At 44.8% G+C, this 17,500-nt stretch overlaps 1 protein-coding gene across 1 annotated transcript in view; it reads right to left on the bottom strand.

The window, feature by feature from the left end:
- LOC118947900 (E3 ubiquitin-protein ligase SMURF1-like) overlaps positions 1–17,500 on the bottom strand; it is a 62,027-nt gene that overhangs the window by 30,700 nt on the left and 13,827 nt on the right. Inside the window, 4 exon segments of the mRNA XM_036972939.1 lie at positions 1,029–1,113; positions 3,441–3,652; positions 4,121–4,196; positions 12,879–12,944. Coding sequence (XP_036828834.1) covers positions 1,029–1,113; positions 3,441–3,652; positions 4,121–4,196; positions 12,879–12,944 — 439 coding nt within the window.

Here is a 17,500-nt window from a genome sequence, read left to right on the forward strand (position 1 = left end):
AGGGTAGAGGGTAGTATAGTAAGGGTAGATGGTAGGATAGTAAGGGTAGAGGGTAGGATAGTAAATGTAGGGTAGTAAGGGTATAGGGTAGTATAGTAAGGGTAGAGGGTAGTATAGTAAGGGTAGGGTAGTAAGGGTAGAGGGTAGTATAGAAAGGGTAGAGGGTAGGATAGTAAGGGTAGGGTAGAGGGTAGTATAGTAAGGGTAGAGGGTAGGATAGTAAGGGTAGAGGGTAGGATAGTAAGGGTAGAGGGTAGGATAGTAAGGGTAGAGGGTAGGATAGTAAAGGTAGAGGGTAGGATAGTGAGGGTAGGATAGTAAGGGTAGAGGGTAGGATAGTAAGGGTAGAGGGTAGGATAGTAAGGGTAGAGGGTAGGATAGTAAGGGTAGAGGGTAGGATAGTAAGGGTAGAGGGTAGGATAGTGAGGGTAGAGGGTAGTATAGTAAGGGTAGAGGGTAGGATAGTAAGGGTAGAGGGTAGGATAGTAAGGGTAGAGGGTAGGATAGTGAGGGTAGAGGGTAGGATAGTGAGGGTAGGATAGTAAGGGTAGAGGGTAGGATAGTGAGGGTAGGATAGTAAGGGTAGAGGGTAGGATAGTGAGGGTAGGATAGTAAGGGTAGAGGGTAGTATAGTAAGGGTAGGATAGTAAGGGTAGAGGGTAGGATAGTAAAGGTAGAGGGTTGGATAGTGAGGGTAGAGGGTAGTATAGTAAGGGTAGAGGGTAGGATAGTAAGGGTAGAGGGTAGGATAGTAAGGGTAGAGGGTAGGATAGTGAGGGTAGAGGGTAGGATAGTGAGGGTAGGATAGTAAGGGTAGAGGGTAGGATAGTAAAGGTAGAGGGTTGGATAGTGAGGGTAGAGGGTAGTATAGTAAGGGTAGAGGGTAGGATAGTAAGAGTAGACGGTAGGATATGAAGGGTAGAGGGTAGGATAGGATGGGTAGAGGGTAGGATAGGAAGGGTAGAGGGTAGGTAGTAAGGGTAGAGGGTAGTAGGTAGACGGCTGGCTGTATGGTGGGCGTGTATTACCTGGGTATGCGTGGGTCATGCCAGGTGCTGACTCCCGTCTGTGTGTGAAGAAAATACACCTGGCCCTGCACCGTGGTGCGCTGCTCTGTAACACACACACATTATACAGAAAGGTCACACACACACGCGTTGGACACAAACACACACTAGGGATAATAGTATCCGGAACACATGTGGTTTTTAACATGAGAAGTGCTGCGTGAGAGAGAGTCTCTACTGCTGCAGCTGTTGAGATGGGAGCAGAGCGACACGTCAACTCAGCTACAGCCAAGACCAGCTAACCTGTAAACAGCCAAAACCAACTAACCTGTAAACAGCCAAGACCAGCTAACCTGTAAACAGCCAAGACCAACTAACCTGTAAACAGCCAAGACCAACTAACCTGTAAACAGCCAAGACCAACTAACCTGTAAACAGCCAAGACCAGCTAACCTGTAAACAGCCAAGACCAACTAACCTGTAAACAGCCAAGACCAGCTAACCTGTAAACAGCCAAGACCAGCTAACCTGTAAACAGCCAAGACCAGCTAACCTGTAAACAGCCAAGACCAGCTAACCTGTAGCAGCCAAGACCAGCTAACCTGTAAACAGCCAAGACCAGCTAACCTGTAAACAGCCAAGACCAGCTAACCTGTAAACAGCCAAGACCAGCTAACCTGTAGCATCCAAGACCAGCTAACCTGTAAACAGCCAAGACCAGCTAACCTGTAAACAGCCAAGACCAGCTAACCTGTAAACAGCCAAGACCAGCTAACCTGTAAACAGCCAAGACCAGCTAACCTGTAAACAGCCAATACCAGCTAACCTGTAAACAGCCAAGACCAGCTAACCTGTAGCAGCCAAGACCAGCTAACCTGTAAACAGCCAAGACCAGCTAACCTGTAAACAGCCAATACCAGCTAACCTGTAGCAGCCAAGACCAGCTAACCTGTAAACAGCCAAGACCAGCTAACCTGTAAACAGCCAAGACCAACTAACCTGTAAACAGCCAAGACCAGCTAACCTGTAAACAGCCAATACCAGCTAACCTGTAGCAGCCAAGACCAGCTAACCCGTAGCAGCCAAGACCAGCTAACCCGTAGCAGCCACAATGTAGTTCACCATCCACATAACAGTATCTGTCTTGACTGGAGCAGCCTAGAGAAGCTAGCCAGGCTAATTGAGGCCACATGTTGTGCTTTCTCCACAACCGCATTCAGATTAAACAGCCTCCCTGTTGGTCAATAACACACACCTGGTAAATAACACACACCTGGTCAATAACACACACCTGGTAAATAACACACACCTGGTCAATAACACACACCTGGTCAATAACACACACCTGGTCAATAACACACACCTGGTCAATAACACACACCTGGCCCTGGTCAATAACACACACCTGGTCAATAACACACACCTGGCCCTGGTCAATAACACACACCTGGTCAATAACACACACCTGGTCAATAACACACACCTGGTCAATAACACACACCTGGCCCTGGTCAATAACACACACCTGGTCAATAACACACACCTGGTCAATAACACACACCTGGCCCTGGTCAATAACACACACCTGGTCAATAACACACACCTGGTCAATAACACACACCTGGTCAATAACACACACCTGGTCAATAACACACACCTGGCCCTGGTCAATAACACACACCTGGTCAATAACACACACCTGGTCAATAACACACACCTGGCCCTGGTCAATAACACACACCTGGTCAATAACACACACCTGGTCAATAACATACACCTGGTCAATAACACACACCTGGTCAATAACACACACCTGGTCAATAACACACACCTGGTCAATAACACACACCTGGCCCTGGTCAATAACACACACCTGGTCAATAACACACACCTGGTCAATAACACACACCTGGCCCTGGTCAATAACACACACCTGGTCAATAACATACACCTGGTCAATAACACACACCTGGTCAATAACACACACCTGGTCAATAACACACACCTGGTCAATAACACACACCTGGCCCTGGTCAATAACACACACCTGGTCAATAACACACACCTGGTCAATAACACACACCTGGCCCTGGTCAATAACACACACCTGGTCAATAACACACACCTGGTCAATAACATACACCTGGTCAATAACACACACCTGGTCAATAACACACACCTGGCCCTGGTCAATAACACACACCTGGTCAATAACACACACCTGGCCCTGGTCAATAACACACACCTGGTCAATAACACACACTTGGCCCTGGTCAATAACACACACCTGGTCAATAACACACACCTGGCCCTGGTCAATAACACACACCTGGTCAATAACACACACCTGGTCAATAACACACACCTGGTCAATAACACACACCTGGCCCTGTACCATTTGTCAATAACACAAACTCTCTCCGTCTCTCTCACCGTATCCCTCAGGCAGATCAGGTGATTGGTTGCCATGCGGTCGGTTCTGAGGGGTGTGGGTGTGTCTTTGGGAATCCTGGCCTCTGATTCGCTGAGCCTGGAGCCGGTTCTCCTGGTTGGGTGAATCCGGTGGACAGGTCCCGCCCCCAGCGGCGCCCGTGGGGTCTGAGTACGGTAGCGGCTCCTCACTGAAACAGTTCTCAAACACAGGCCTACACACACACACACACACACACGCACACACACACACGCACACACACGCGCACACACACACACACGCACACACACACACACACGCACACGCACACACACGTTACACACAAACACACCTGTTACACACACACACACCTGTTACACACACACACCTGTTACACACACACACCTGTTACACACACACACACCTGTTACGTACACACACACCTGTTACGTACACACGCACCTGTTACGTACACATGCACCTGTTGCGCACACGCACGCACACGCACGCTCTCTCCACTCACAGTCACACACACACAGTGAGAGAGCCCTCCAACACACACAGTGAGAGAGCCCTCCAACACACACAGTGAGAGAGCCCTCCAACACACACAGTGAGAGAGCCCTCCAACACATACAGTGAGAGCCCTCCAACACACACAGTGAGAGCCCTCCAACACACACAACCACAGAAGGATCCTCACCCGTCATTCTCTAACAGTCCTCTACAGTCGACCACGGGTCCTCCGCTGCCCAAACCATCTCTGGTCTGGAGGCTCACTGGAAAACACAGTTAACACACAGTCTAGTACAGCTAACCTGGTGGGGACACACAATTCAGCCCCAATCAAAATCCTATTTCCTTAACCCGTACACTTACCCTAACCTTAACATAAACCCAAACCCGTACTCTTACCCTAACCTTAACATAAACCCAAACCCGTACTCTTACCCTAACCTTAACATAAACCTTAACCCGTACTCTTACCCTAACCTTAACATAAACCCTAACCCGTACTCTTACCCTAACCCGTACTCTTACCCTAACCCGTACTCTTACCCTAACCTTAACATAAACCCAAACCCGTACTCTTACCCTAACCTTAACATAAACCCTAACCCGTACTCTTACCCTAACCTTAACATAAACCCTAACCCGTACCCTTACCCTAACCTTAACATAAAACCTAACCGATACTCTTACCCTAACCTTAACATAAACCCTAACCCGTACTCTTACCCTAACCTTAACATAAACCCTAACCCGTACTCTTACCCTAACCTTAACATAAACCCTAACCCGTACTCTTACCCTAACCCGTACTCTTACCCTAACCTTAACTTTAACCCTAACCCTTACCCTAACCCGTACTCTTACCCTAACCCGTACTCTAACCCTAACCTTAACATAAACCCTAACCCGTACCCTTACCTTAACATAAACCCTAACCCGTACTCTTACCCTAACCTTAACATAAACCCTAACCCGTACTCTTAACCTGTCTTGGTCAGGGGGCGGTATTTTCACCTCCGGCTGAAAAGTGTGCCCAAATTAAACTGCCTGCTACTCAGGCCCATAAGCTAGGGTATGCATATAATTAGTAGATTTGGATAGAAAACACTGTAAAGTTTCCAAAACGGTTAAAATAATGTCTGAGTATAACAGAACTGATATGAACCCGAGGAAAATTCAACCAGGAAGTACTATTATTTTGAAAGGCTGTTTTTCCATTGAAAGCCTATCCACCATACAAAGACTTAGGACCCAGTTCACAAGCTCTATGGCTTCCTCAACATGTGACCAGTCTTTAGGCATTGTTTCAGGCTTTTACTCTGAAAAATGAGGGAGATACACCGCTTTCAATCCGATGACAGTGGAAACTTCCAGACATGAACGAAGCACGTGATCAGGAGTGCACATTTACCTTTTCCATTGACAAAGTTTTTGTCCGGTTTAAATATTATTTATTATTTATGACAAAAACACCCTGAGGATTGATTTTAAACATCGTTTGACACGTTTCTACTATCTTTTATTGTACTTTTTTTACTTTTCGTCTTGAGGTGTTGAGAGCTCGCATTGTGCCTTTGGATTTCTGAACAAAACGCACCAACAAAACGAAGGTATTTGGACATAAAGATCAACTTTATCGAACAAAACAAACATTTATTGTCTAACATGGAGACCTGTGAGTGCCACCAGATGAAGATCATCAAAGGTAAGGGATTATTTTTAACGTTATTTCTGACTTTTGTGACACCTCACCTTGGTTGGAAAATGGCTGTATGGGTTTCTGTGTCTAGGCGCTGACCTAACATAATCGCAAAGTGTGCTTTCGCCTTAAAGCCTTTTTGAAATCTGACACAGCGGTTGCATTAAGGAGAAGTTTATCTGTATTCGTATGTTCAACACTTAATATCTTTTATCAATGTTTATGATGAGTATTTCTGTTGTTTGATGTGGCTCTCTGCACTTTCACCGGATGTTTGTTTGAGACAATGCATTTCTGAACATAACACACCCATTTCAAATGAGGTTTTTGGACATAAAGATTAACTTTATCGAACAAAACACACATTTATTGTGTAACATGAAGTCCTGTGAGTGCCATCTGATGAAGATCAAAGGTTAGTGATGAATTTAATTGCTATTTCTGACTTTTTAAATGCAAATGGCGTGTTAAAACAGTTTTGATGGCCATGCTTAAAAAAAGAGCTACTATTTTTATTTTCCAAATGGTAATTGATGAGCGCCTCCCATTCACTATTCAAGTGTACAGGCAACTGTAGGCAGGCTATTACGGAAACGTGGAGGCAATTATTTTATAAAGTCTTCCTAATAGGCCATTGAAACCAGCATTTCTCTCCTGTTTAATTGTTTTTCATTTCAACTTTCTTTCAGTGTCCAGAAGCCAATGGCACAATCCTAGTCACTTCTCTTTTCAGTTCGCTGCAGCTAGCGACTGGAACGAGCTTCAACAAACACTCAAACTGGATAGTTTTATCTCCATCTCTTCATTCAAAGACTCAATCATGGACACTCTTACTGGCAGTTGTGGCTGCTTAGCGTGATGTATTGTTGTGATGTATTGTTGTCTCTACCTTGTTGCCCGTTGTGCTGTTGTCTGTGCCCAATAATGTTTGTACTAGGGATGCACGATATATCGGTAAACATATTGGAATCGGTCGATATTAGCTAAAATGTCAACATCGGTATCGACCCGAAGTCTAGTTTAAAGCCGATGTCAAAGCTGACGTGCATACCTATATAACGTAGGTAGATGACGTGCATACCTATATAACGTACCTACATACCTATATAACGTAGGTAGATGACCTACATACCTATATAACGTAGGTAGATGACGTGCCATACCTATATAACGTAGGTACACAGCGTAATGACGCCATGTAAAATGTTGCACTACACGTGCAACACAGCGTTCCTAACCTAGCCCACAATGTCTGCTGTGTGGATCGAGCAGTCAACAAGTCAAACAGTCATTTGAAAGAGTAAGAACATTTCAGGTTTCTGTACAGCACTTTGAGATATCAGCTGATGTAAGAAGGGCTTTATAAATAAATTAGATTTGATTTTCAGTGAGACAACTCAAAGGTGAAATCCATAACACCAAGTTAATGGGATTCATTGACAATCAACCGTTCTCTGTCGTGGAGGATGTTGACAATCAACCGTTCTCTGTCGTGGAGGATGTTGACAATCAACCGTTCTCTGTCGTGGAGGATGTTGACAATCAACCGTTCTCTGTCGTGGATGATGTTGACAATCAACCGTTCTCTGTCGTGGAGGATGTTGACAATCAACCGTTCTCTGTCGTGGAGGATGTTGACAATCAACCGTTCTCTGTCGTGGAGGATGTTGACAATCAACCGTTCTCTGTCGTGGAGGATGTTGACAATCAACCGTTCTCTGTCGTGGAGGATGTTGACAATCAACCATTCTCTGTCGTGGAGGATGTTGACAATCAACCGTTCTCTGTCGTGGAGGATGTTGACAATCAACCGTTCTCTGTCGTGGAGGATGTTGACAATCAACCGTTCTCTGTCGTGGAGGATGTTGACAATCAACCGTTCTCTGTCGTGGATGATGTTGACAATCAACCGTTCTCTGTCGTGGATGATGTTGACTTTGGCGACTGATCGAGCACCGATTCTGGGTTGTGCATCAGTGGTGCATCATGTTCTCGTGTACAGTCGTGGCCAAAAGTTTTGAGAATGACACAAATATTAATTTCCACAAAGTTTGCTGCTTCAGTGTCTTTAGATATTTTTGTCAGATGTTACTATGGAATACTGAAGAATAATTACAAGCATTTCATAAGCGGCAAAGGCTTTTATTGACAATTACATGAAGTTGATGCAAAGAGTCAATATTTGCAGTGTTGACCCTTCTTTTTCAAGCCCTCTGCAATCCGCCCTGACATTTTGTCAATTAACTTCTGGGCCACATCCTGACTGATGGCAGCCCATTCTTCCATAATCAAAGCTTGGAGTTTCTCAGCATTTGTGGGGTTTTGTTTGTCCACCCGCCTCTTGAGGATTGACCACAAGTTCTCAATGGGAGTTGAGTTCCTGGCCATGGGCCCAAAATATGGATGTTTTGTTCCCCGAGCTACTTAGTTATCACTTTTGCCTTATGGCACGGTGCTCCATCATGCTTGGAAAATACATTGTTCGTCACCAAACTGTTCCTGGATGATTGGGAGAAGTTGCCCTCGGAGGATGTGTTGGTACCATTCTTTATTCATGGCTGTGTTCTTAGGCAACATTGTGAGTGAGCCCACTCCCTTGGCTGAGAAGCAACCCCACACATGAATGGTCTCAGGATGCTTTAATGTTGGCATGACACAGGACTGATGGTAGCGCTCACCTTGTCTTCTCCGAACAAGTCTTTTTCCGGATGCTCCAAAAAATCGGAAAGGGGATTCATCAGAGAAAATGACTTTAGCCCAGTCCTCAGCAGTCCAATCCCTGTACCTTTTGTAGAATATCAGTCTGTCCTTGATGTTTTGCTGGACTTTCTTGGGCGCCCTGAAGCCAACAACATAACATTCTGGAGTATATGCAAATTGCCATCATACAAACTGATGCAGCAGACTGTGAAAATTAATATTTGTGTCATTCTCAAAACTTTTGGCCACGATTCTTGTTGGGGATTAATCAGAATTAGTTGGGTAACATAGATAAGATGTTTTATTTTCATTATATGCTTGTGAGTTACTTCTCATCAGAATGTATCTTGTTGTACTATAGTGGTGGCCATTTGCAGTTATCTGTTCTCTGTCAGGGTTCAGTTACTTGGGCCGCAGAGAGGGGAGAGGTCAAGCTTGTCTTCATGTGTAAACGTATATTTTAAACCATGTGAAGGGATGATTGATGGGGAACCAATTATCTCTTGGCTCCACAATGTCTGTGTGCCAGTCACTCCCTACTTTTCCCATCGGGGAGAGGAGGATGGCAGTGTCTGGAACCATTCTATGTTCCCTCTCTCGTTGCCCTTATCTTGACCTAGAGGCTCACTTTCCTCTCCGTGAGCTTGTCCAGAATTGGTTGTATTTGGGATGGGAGTGTCTAAAATCACAATTGATATATATCATTGGGTGGGGGTAATGTCTTGGTACCATTTTGTACCAAGAACGAGATAAGAGCTTTGTTTAGGAGACCAAACTGAACGATAATTTATAGCCAATGCTGTCTGGCTAGGGGATACTTCTCTCTGAAGTAAAGTCTTTCTTTGTCTAAGTTCCTAAGACCTGTGGTTTGTCATGTCGTCTAGGGGGGGTGGATCTTTGCTATAAAAGATCCCAGTTGCCATTATGTTGACCACTCTCAACTTTTCATTAGAGATACTGAAATGTTGAAAGTCAAAATGCTATTGCAAAAGCTTAATTATTATTAAAAGGTGAAGATTAAGCATAACTCTGACTGGTGTGTGATTTGCTCTCTCATCATTTGGTAATTAAGGAAATTTCCACGACACTCTACACACTACCAAGTGCGCTATTTTTCAGATGTTGCCCTACCGGAGTTACACAGTAATAGTGTCACTGCTATTAGCTTCACGACATACTATGGATTGCCATTTGGGTCTTTACGTGTCAGAAAAGATACGTCAAATAAACACTATTTTATAATAACACAATTTGCCGCGTTAAATAAGCTTTTAATTTGACACGTCAAATAACACAGTTCTATTATAGAATGTTGTGTGTTCTGAATCTGCACGTTCAAAGCCAAGCAACACCACTACTATCAGCACTGTCAAAGCTGTACAGGAAAAGTCTGCAAACAAGCAAACACTGGCCACGAACGATGTGTTTACAATACCGCGTTGGGTAATAAAGCATTATTTGTTAGAACGCAACTTCTGGGGTAGCTAGCGTTAGCTTGGTACCTATCTAGCACCAATACAACCAGCCTGAAAACAATGACCAGTAGAAACTGCAGTCATTTTCATTATTCTTAGCAATGATTTAGGAATCCTTGAGTAAGTATTAGCTAGGTTGCCACTTGTTGTTCGGCTATTGAAATTGAACTTCAGTTCATGAAAATAAATAGCTAGCCAGCTACTTAACCCTGTTGCCCAAAGCTAACGTTATAAGCAGCCAGCTAGCTTCATCTGGCTAGTGAGGCTCGACCGGACCGGGTTATGTGTTGTGAAGCTAGCCACAATAAGGATTAGGCACAATAGTGGAATTTGCGAATTGCCTTCAAAATAAAAGTACTTATTTGAAAGTGATGCAGAAGGTTACAATTGGTGGAATCCTGCCATATTTAGACTAGATAATGTTAAACAAGGTTGGAATGTGAAGCAATGAAATGGGGTATCAGTCCACTCGGTGACGCCCGCAGAACACAACCGTGAAAAGTTTACGCAAACGTTAACGTTGTAGCTTATCGCGGGACTGTGACTGTGTAAAATCACCTCCCCAGTCAGTCTATTGTGTGTTTTGACATTTATATTGCACTCTACCGCTTTACCTAAGGATTGAGAATCAATGATATGATGTAACAGTCTACTCAATACCCAAGATATTTTTTCCCAATATCCTCCTCATAGTTTTCAGACTCCAAAACATCCATGCAGTATTGTTTTTCCTCATGAATACTGTTCAATACAAACAGGTTGACAATAAATGTGGCTCAATTCACAGTTGTTTCAGAGTCCCGCAATAAGAGCTATGATGCTAATGTTCTCTGGGTGTCACGGAGTAGACTGATACCCCATGTCATTGACCCACAATCCATAGGTAAGGCTGTACAGTGAAATAAGGATGCCCCCAATGCAACTCTAAAGTATAATACATCCAGTGTGATTTCAACAGATGTTTGTCAAATTAACAAATCATTGTCCTTTGTTGATTTCATATAACAACATTCCAACCTCGTTTAGCATGATCTATTCAATTATGGCATAATTATACTATTTGTATTCATTTGCATCACTGTCAATTACATACTTTTATTTTGAAGTCCACTATTGTGGCTAATCCTTATTGTGGTTAGCTTAACATAGATGGTTCCGACCACCATTAATCAATTAATCTCTTTCTTTCTCTCTCTCGGAGGACCTGATGCCCCAGGACTACCTGACATGATGACTCCTTGTTGTCCCCAGTCCACCTGGCCGTGCTGCTGCTCCAGTTTCAACTGTTCTGCCTTATTATTATTCGACCATGCTGGTCATTTATGAACATTTGAACATCTTGGCCATGTTCTGTTATAATCTCCACCCGGCACAGCCAGAAGAGGACTGGCCATCCCACATATGCTCTCTCTAATTCTCTCTTTCTTTCTCTCTCTCGGAGGACCTGAGCCCTAGGACCATGCCCCAGGAATACCTGACATGATGACTCCTTGCTGTCCCCAGTCCACCTGGCCGTGCTGCTGCTCCAGTTTCAACTGTTCTGCCTTATTATTATTCGACCATGCTGGTCATTTATGAACATTTGAACATCTTGGCCATGTTCTGTTATAATCTCCACCCGGCACAGCCAGAAGAGGACTGGCCACCCCACATAGCCTGGTTCCTCTCTAGGTTTCTTCCTAGGTTTTGGCCTTTCTAGGGAGTTTTTCCTAGCCACCGTGCTTCTACACCTGCATTGCTTGCTGTTTGGGGTTTTAGGCTGGGTTTCTGTACAGCACTTTGAGATATCAGCTGATGTACGAAGGGCTATATATATACATTTGATTTGATTTGAAATAAGAACTGTCTTATAAATTAGGGTTATTTTAGATGATGACACCTAGCCTTATAGTTAGCTAGCTAACTATAGCTACTGAAACAGATGTTAGCTAGCTAACTACAGCTACTGAAACAGATGTTAGCTAGCTAACTACAGCTACTGAAACAGATGTTAGCTAGCTAACTACAGCTACTGAAACAGATGTTAGCTAGCTAACTACAGCTACTGAAACAGATGTTAGCTAGCTAACTACAGCTACTGAAACAGATGTTAGCTAGTTAACTATAGCTACTGAAACAGATGTTAGGTAGCTAACTATAGCTACTGAAACAGATGTTAGCTAGCTAACTATAGCTACTGAAACAGATGTTAGCTAGCTAACTACAGCTACTGAAACAGATGTTAGCTAGCTAACTATAGCTACTGAAACAGATTGTTGTTTTGCTATGTTTTTGGGGAATAACATTGTTTGCATCCATGAGCTAGCTATCTTTTTTATATGACCAGCACTGTAGGTGCGCGAGATAATTTTACCAGCATCATAGCATACGTATCGATGAATCGCTGTGACATATGAAATAGGAGTGATCGTGTAATCAATGTGTAATAACCACATAAAAACAATGTATGAACGTGTTAAATGATTATGTGAAGGGCAGTCATATTCAGGTCCTGATTGGTCAACATGCTTTTAGTCAAGTAACTGATGCAGCATTAGAATCAGATTTAAAAACAGGTTAAAGTACACCTTATAGAACAACACTAACTGTGAAGAGACACACAAAAGGTACAGACACACGCACACACATGATAAGACACGCACTCTACACATGTACACTGTAATATTGTTGTATAGTGGTATTATACATGTTGTATTGTAGATATGTAGTGGTGTAATAATGTTATATAATGTACTGTTTTATCTTTAGTTTTATATGTAATGTAAGTGCCAAAATGGGTTCCCGAGTGGCGCAGCGGTCTAAGACACTGTATCTCAGTGCAAGAAGCGTCACTACAGTCCCTGGTTCGAATCCAGGCTGTATCACATCCGGCGGCGCACAATTGACCCAGCGTCGTCCAGGTTTAGCCGTCATTGTAATTAAGAATTTGTCCTTAACCGACTTGCCTCGTTTAAATAAAGAATACAAATAAATGTGTTTGGACCCCTAATAAATTAATATGGGCAAATTAAAATCTGTCATGTTGTCCAGCACCACATTTTCCTAACGGAAACCCTGTGTTCAGTCAGTCTTACCTACGATCTGTCCCCGTACTGCATCACTGTCTGATGGATTCAGCTTACACAGATCCAACCGCTGGTCTGGAGAGCGAGAGAGAGCGAGAGAGAGCGAGAGAGAGCGAGAGAGAGAGAGAGAGACAGAGAGACAGAGAGACAGAGAGACAGAGAGAGACAGAGAGAGAGACAGAGAGAGAGACAGAGAGACAGAGAGACAGAGAGACAGAGAGACAGAGAGACAGAGAGACAGAGAGAGAGAGAGAGAGAGTGGAGTTTGTAGTGTACCCGTGTGCTACAGATCCATGCCAGAACATGTCAATCTGCTAACATAACTAAAGCCCCCCCGTTGTAACTGCCGTCGGCAGTAAAGGTCTGAACATGTTTTGGACACTTTTGGTACCTAATAAAACTGATATTTGTCAGTCCCCTTCACTTTCCCAAATGTGGTTACATTATACCCTTATTCTAAAATTGATCAAATAAAGCATTTCCCTCATCAAGCTACGCACAATACCCCATAATGACATCACAATACCCCATAATGACATCACCATACCCCATAATGACATCACAATACCCCATAATGACATCACAATACCCCATAATGACATCACAATACCCCATAATGACATCACAATACCCCATAATGACATCACAATACCCCATATTGGCAAAACGAAAAGTTTTTTAAAAACAAATATATAAAAAATTCTGAACAGAAATACCTTATTTACATAAGTATTCAGACCATTTTCTATGAGACTCAAAACTGAGCTCAGGTCCGTCCTGTTTATTATGGATCCCCATTAGTTCCTGCCAAGGCAGCAGCTACTCTTCCTGGAGTTTATTATGGATCCCCATTAGTTCCTGCCAAGGCAGCAGCTACTCTTCCTGGGGTTTATTATGGATCCCCATTAGTTCCTGCCAAGGCAGCAGCTACTCTTCCTGGAGTTTATTATGGATCCCCATTAGTTCCTGCCAAGGCAGCAGCTACTCTTCCTGGGGTTTATTATGGATCCCCATTAGCTGCAAGGCTACAGCTACTCTTCCTGGGGTTTATTATGGATCCCCATTAGTTCCTGCCAAGGCAGCAGCTACTCTTCCTGGGGTTTATTATGGATCCCCATTAGTTCCTGCCAAGGCAGCAGCTACTCTTCCTGGGGTTTATTATGGATCCCCATTATTTCCTGCCAAGGCAGCAGCTACTCTTCCTGGGGTTTATTATGGATCCCCATTAGTTCCTGCCAAGGCAGCAGCTACTCTTCCTGGGGTTTATTATGGATCCCCATTAGCTGCAAGGCTACAGCTACTCTTCCTGGGGTTTATTATGGATCCCCATTAGTTCCTGCCAAGGCAGCAGCTACTCTTCCTGGGGTTTATTATGGATCCCCATTAGTTCCTGCCAAGGCAGCAGCTACTCTTCCTGGGGTTTATTATGGATCCCCATTATTTCCTGCCAAGGCAGCAGCTACTCTTCCTGGGGTTTATTATGGATCCCCATTAGTTCCTGCCAAGGCAGCAGCTACTCTTCCTGGGGTTTATTATGGATCCCCATTAGCTGCAAGGCTACAGCTACTCTTCCTGGGGTTTATTATGGATCCCCATTAGTTCCTGCCAAGGCAGCAGCTACTCTTCCTGGGGTTTATTATGGATCCCCATTAGTTCCTGCCAAGGCAGCAGCTACTCTTCCTGGGGTTTATTATGGATCCCCATTATTTCCTGCCAAGGCAGCAGCTACTCTTCCTGGGGTTTATTATGGATCCCCATTAGTTCCTGCCAAGGCAGCAGCTACTCTTCCTGGGGTTTATTATGGATCCCCATTAGTTCCTGCCAAGGCAGCAGCTACTCTTCCTGGGGTTTATTATGGATCCCCATTATTTCCTGCCAAGGCAGCAGCTACTCTTCCTGGGGTTTATTATGGATCCCCATTAGTTCCTGCCAAGGCAGCAGCTACTCTTCCTGGGGTTTATTATGGATCCCCATTAGTTCCTGCCAAGGCAGCAGCTACTCTTCCTGGAGTTTATTATGGATCCCCATTAGTTCCTGCCAAGGCAGCAGCTACTCTTCCTGGGGTTTATTATGGATCCCCATTAGTTCCTGCCAAGGCAGCAGCTACTCTTCCTGGGGTTTATTATGGATCCCCATTAGTTCCTGCCAAGGCAGCAGCTACTCTTCCTGGGGTTTATTATGGATCCCCATTAGTTCCTGCCAAGGCAGCAGCTACTCTTCCTGGGGTTTATTATGGATCCCCATTATTTCCTGCCAAGGCAGCAGCTACTCTTCCTGGGGTTTATTATGGATCCCCATTAGTTCCTGCCAAGGCAGCAGCTACTCTTCCTGGGGTTTATTATGGATCCCCATTAGTTCCTGCCAAGGCAGCAGCTACTCTTCCTGGGGTTTATCATGGATCCCCATTATTTCCTGCCAAGGCAGCAGCTACTCTTCCTGGGGTTTATTATGGATCCCCATTAGTTCCTGCCAAGGCAGCAGCTACTCTTCCTGGGGTTTATTATGGATCCCCATTAGTTCCTGCCAAGGCAGCAGCTACTCTTCCTGGAGTTTATTATGGATCCCCATTAGTTCCTGCCAAGGCAGCAGCTACTCTTCCTGGGGTTTATTATGGATCCCCATTAGTTCCTGCCAAGGCAGCAGCTACTCTTCCTGGGGTTTATTATGGATCCCCATTAGTTCCTGCCAAGGCAGCAGCTACTCTTCCTGGGGTTTATTATGGATCCCCATTAGTTGCTGCCAAGGCAGCAGCTACTCTTCCTGGGGTCCAGCAAAATTAAGGCAGTTATACAATTTTAGAAGTGAAACCATGCACCTGAACAAAGATAGCGCAGACGTGGAGGAGGTACTGCTCTGTTTCAGCTGGTATGGTCAGTCTAGCTGTATGGAGGAGGAGGTACTGCTCTGTTTCAGCTGGTATGGTCAGTCTAGCTGTATGGAGGAGAAGGTACTGCTCTGTTTCAGCTGGTATGGTCAGTCTAGCTGTATGGAGGAGAAGGTACTGCTCTGTTTCAGCTGGTATGGTCAGTCTAGCTGTATGGAGGAGAAGGTACTGCTCTGTTTCAGCTGGTATGGTCAGTCTAGCTGTATGGAGGAGAAGGTACTACTCTGTTTCAGCTGGTATGGTCAGTCTAGCTGTATGGAGGAGGAGGTACTGCTCTGTTTCAGCTGGTATGGTCAGTCTAGCTGTATGGAGGAGGAGGTACTGCTCTGTTTCAGCTGGTATGGTCAGTCTAGCTGTATGGAGGAGAAGGTACTGCTCTGTTTCAGCTGGTATGGTCAGTCTAGCTGTATGGAGGAGAAGGCACTGCTCTGTTTCAGCTGGTATGGTCAGTCTAGCTGTATGGAGGAGGAGGTACTGCTCTGTTTCAGCTGGTATGGTCAGTCTAGCTGTATGGAGGAGGAGGTACTGCTCTGTTTCAGCTGGTATGGTCAGTCTAGCTGTATGGAGAAGGTACTGCTCTGTTTCAGCTGGTATGGTAAGTCTAGCTGTATGGAGGAGGAGGTACTGCTCTGTTTCAGCTGGTATGGTCAGTCTAGCTGTATGGAGGAGGAGGTACTGCTCTGTTTCAGCTGGTATGGTCAGTCTAGCTGTATGGAGGAGGAGGTACTGCTCTGTTTCAGCTGGTATGGTCAGTCTAGCTGTATGGAGGAGAAGGTACTGCTCTGTTTCAGCTGGTATGGTCAGTCTAGCTGTATGGAGGAGAAGGTACTGCTCTGTTTCAGCTGGTATGGTCAGTCTAGCTGTATGGAGAAGAAGGTACTGCTCTGTTTCAGCTGGTATGGTCAGTCTAGCTGTATGGAGGAGGAGGTACTGCTCTGTTTCAGCTGTTATGGTCAGTCTAGCTGTATGGAGGAGAAGGTACTGCTCTGTTTCAGCTGGTATGGTCAGTCTAGCTGTATGGAGGAGGAGGTACTGCTCTGTTTCAGCTGGTATGGTCAGTCTAGCTGTATGGAGGAGAAGGTACTGCTCTGTTTCAGCTGGTATGGTCAGTCTAGCTGTATGGAGGAGAAGGTACTGCTCTGTTTCAGCTGGTATGGTCAGTCTAGCTGTATGGAGGAGGAGGTACTGCTCTGTTCCAGCTGGTATGGTCAGTCTAGCTGTATGGAGAAGGTACTGCTCTGTTTCAGCTGGTATGGTCAGTCTAGCTGTATGGAGAAGGTACTGCTCTGTTTCAGCTGGTATGGTCAGTCTAGCTGTATGGAGGAGGAGGTACTGCTCTGTTTCAGCTGGTATGGTCAGTCTAGCTGTATGGAGAAGGTACTGCTCTGTTTCAGCTGGTATGGTCAGTCTAGCTGTATGGAGGAGGTACTGCTCTGTTTCAGCTGGTATGGTCAGTCTAGCTGTATGGAGGAGGTACTGCTCTGTTTCAGCTGGTATGGTCAGTCTAGCTGTATGGAGGAGAAGGTACTGCTCTGTTTCAGCTGGTATGGTCAGTCTAGCTGTATGGAGAAGGTACTGCTCTGTTTCAGCTGGTATGGTCAGTCTAGCTGTATGGAGAAGGTACTGCTCTGTTTCAGCTGGTATGGTCAGTCTAGCTGTATGGAGGAGGTACTGCTCTGTTTCAGCTGGTATGGTCAGTCTAGCTGTATGGAGGAGGTACTGCTCTGTTTCAGCTGGTATGGTCAGT

The sequence above is a fragment of the Oncorhynchus mykiss genome, unplaced genomic scaffold (genome assembly GCF_013265735.2).
Source record: "Oncorhynchus mykiss isolate Arlee unplaced genomic scaffold, USDA_OmykA_1.1 un_scaffold_213, whole genome shotgun sequence".
NCBI lineage: Eukaryota > Metazoa > Chordata > Actinopteri > Salmoniformes > Salmonidae > Oncorhynchus > Oncorhynchus mykiss.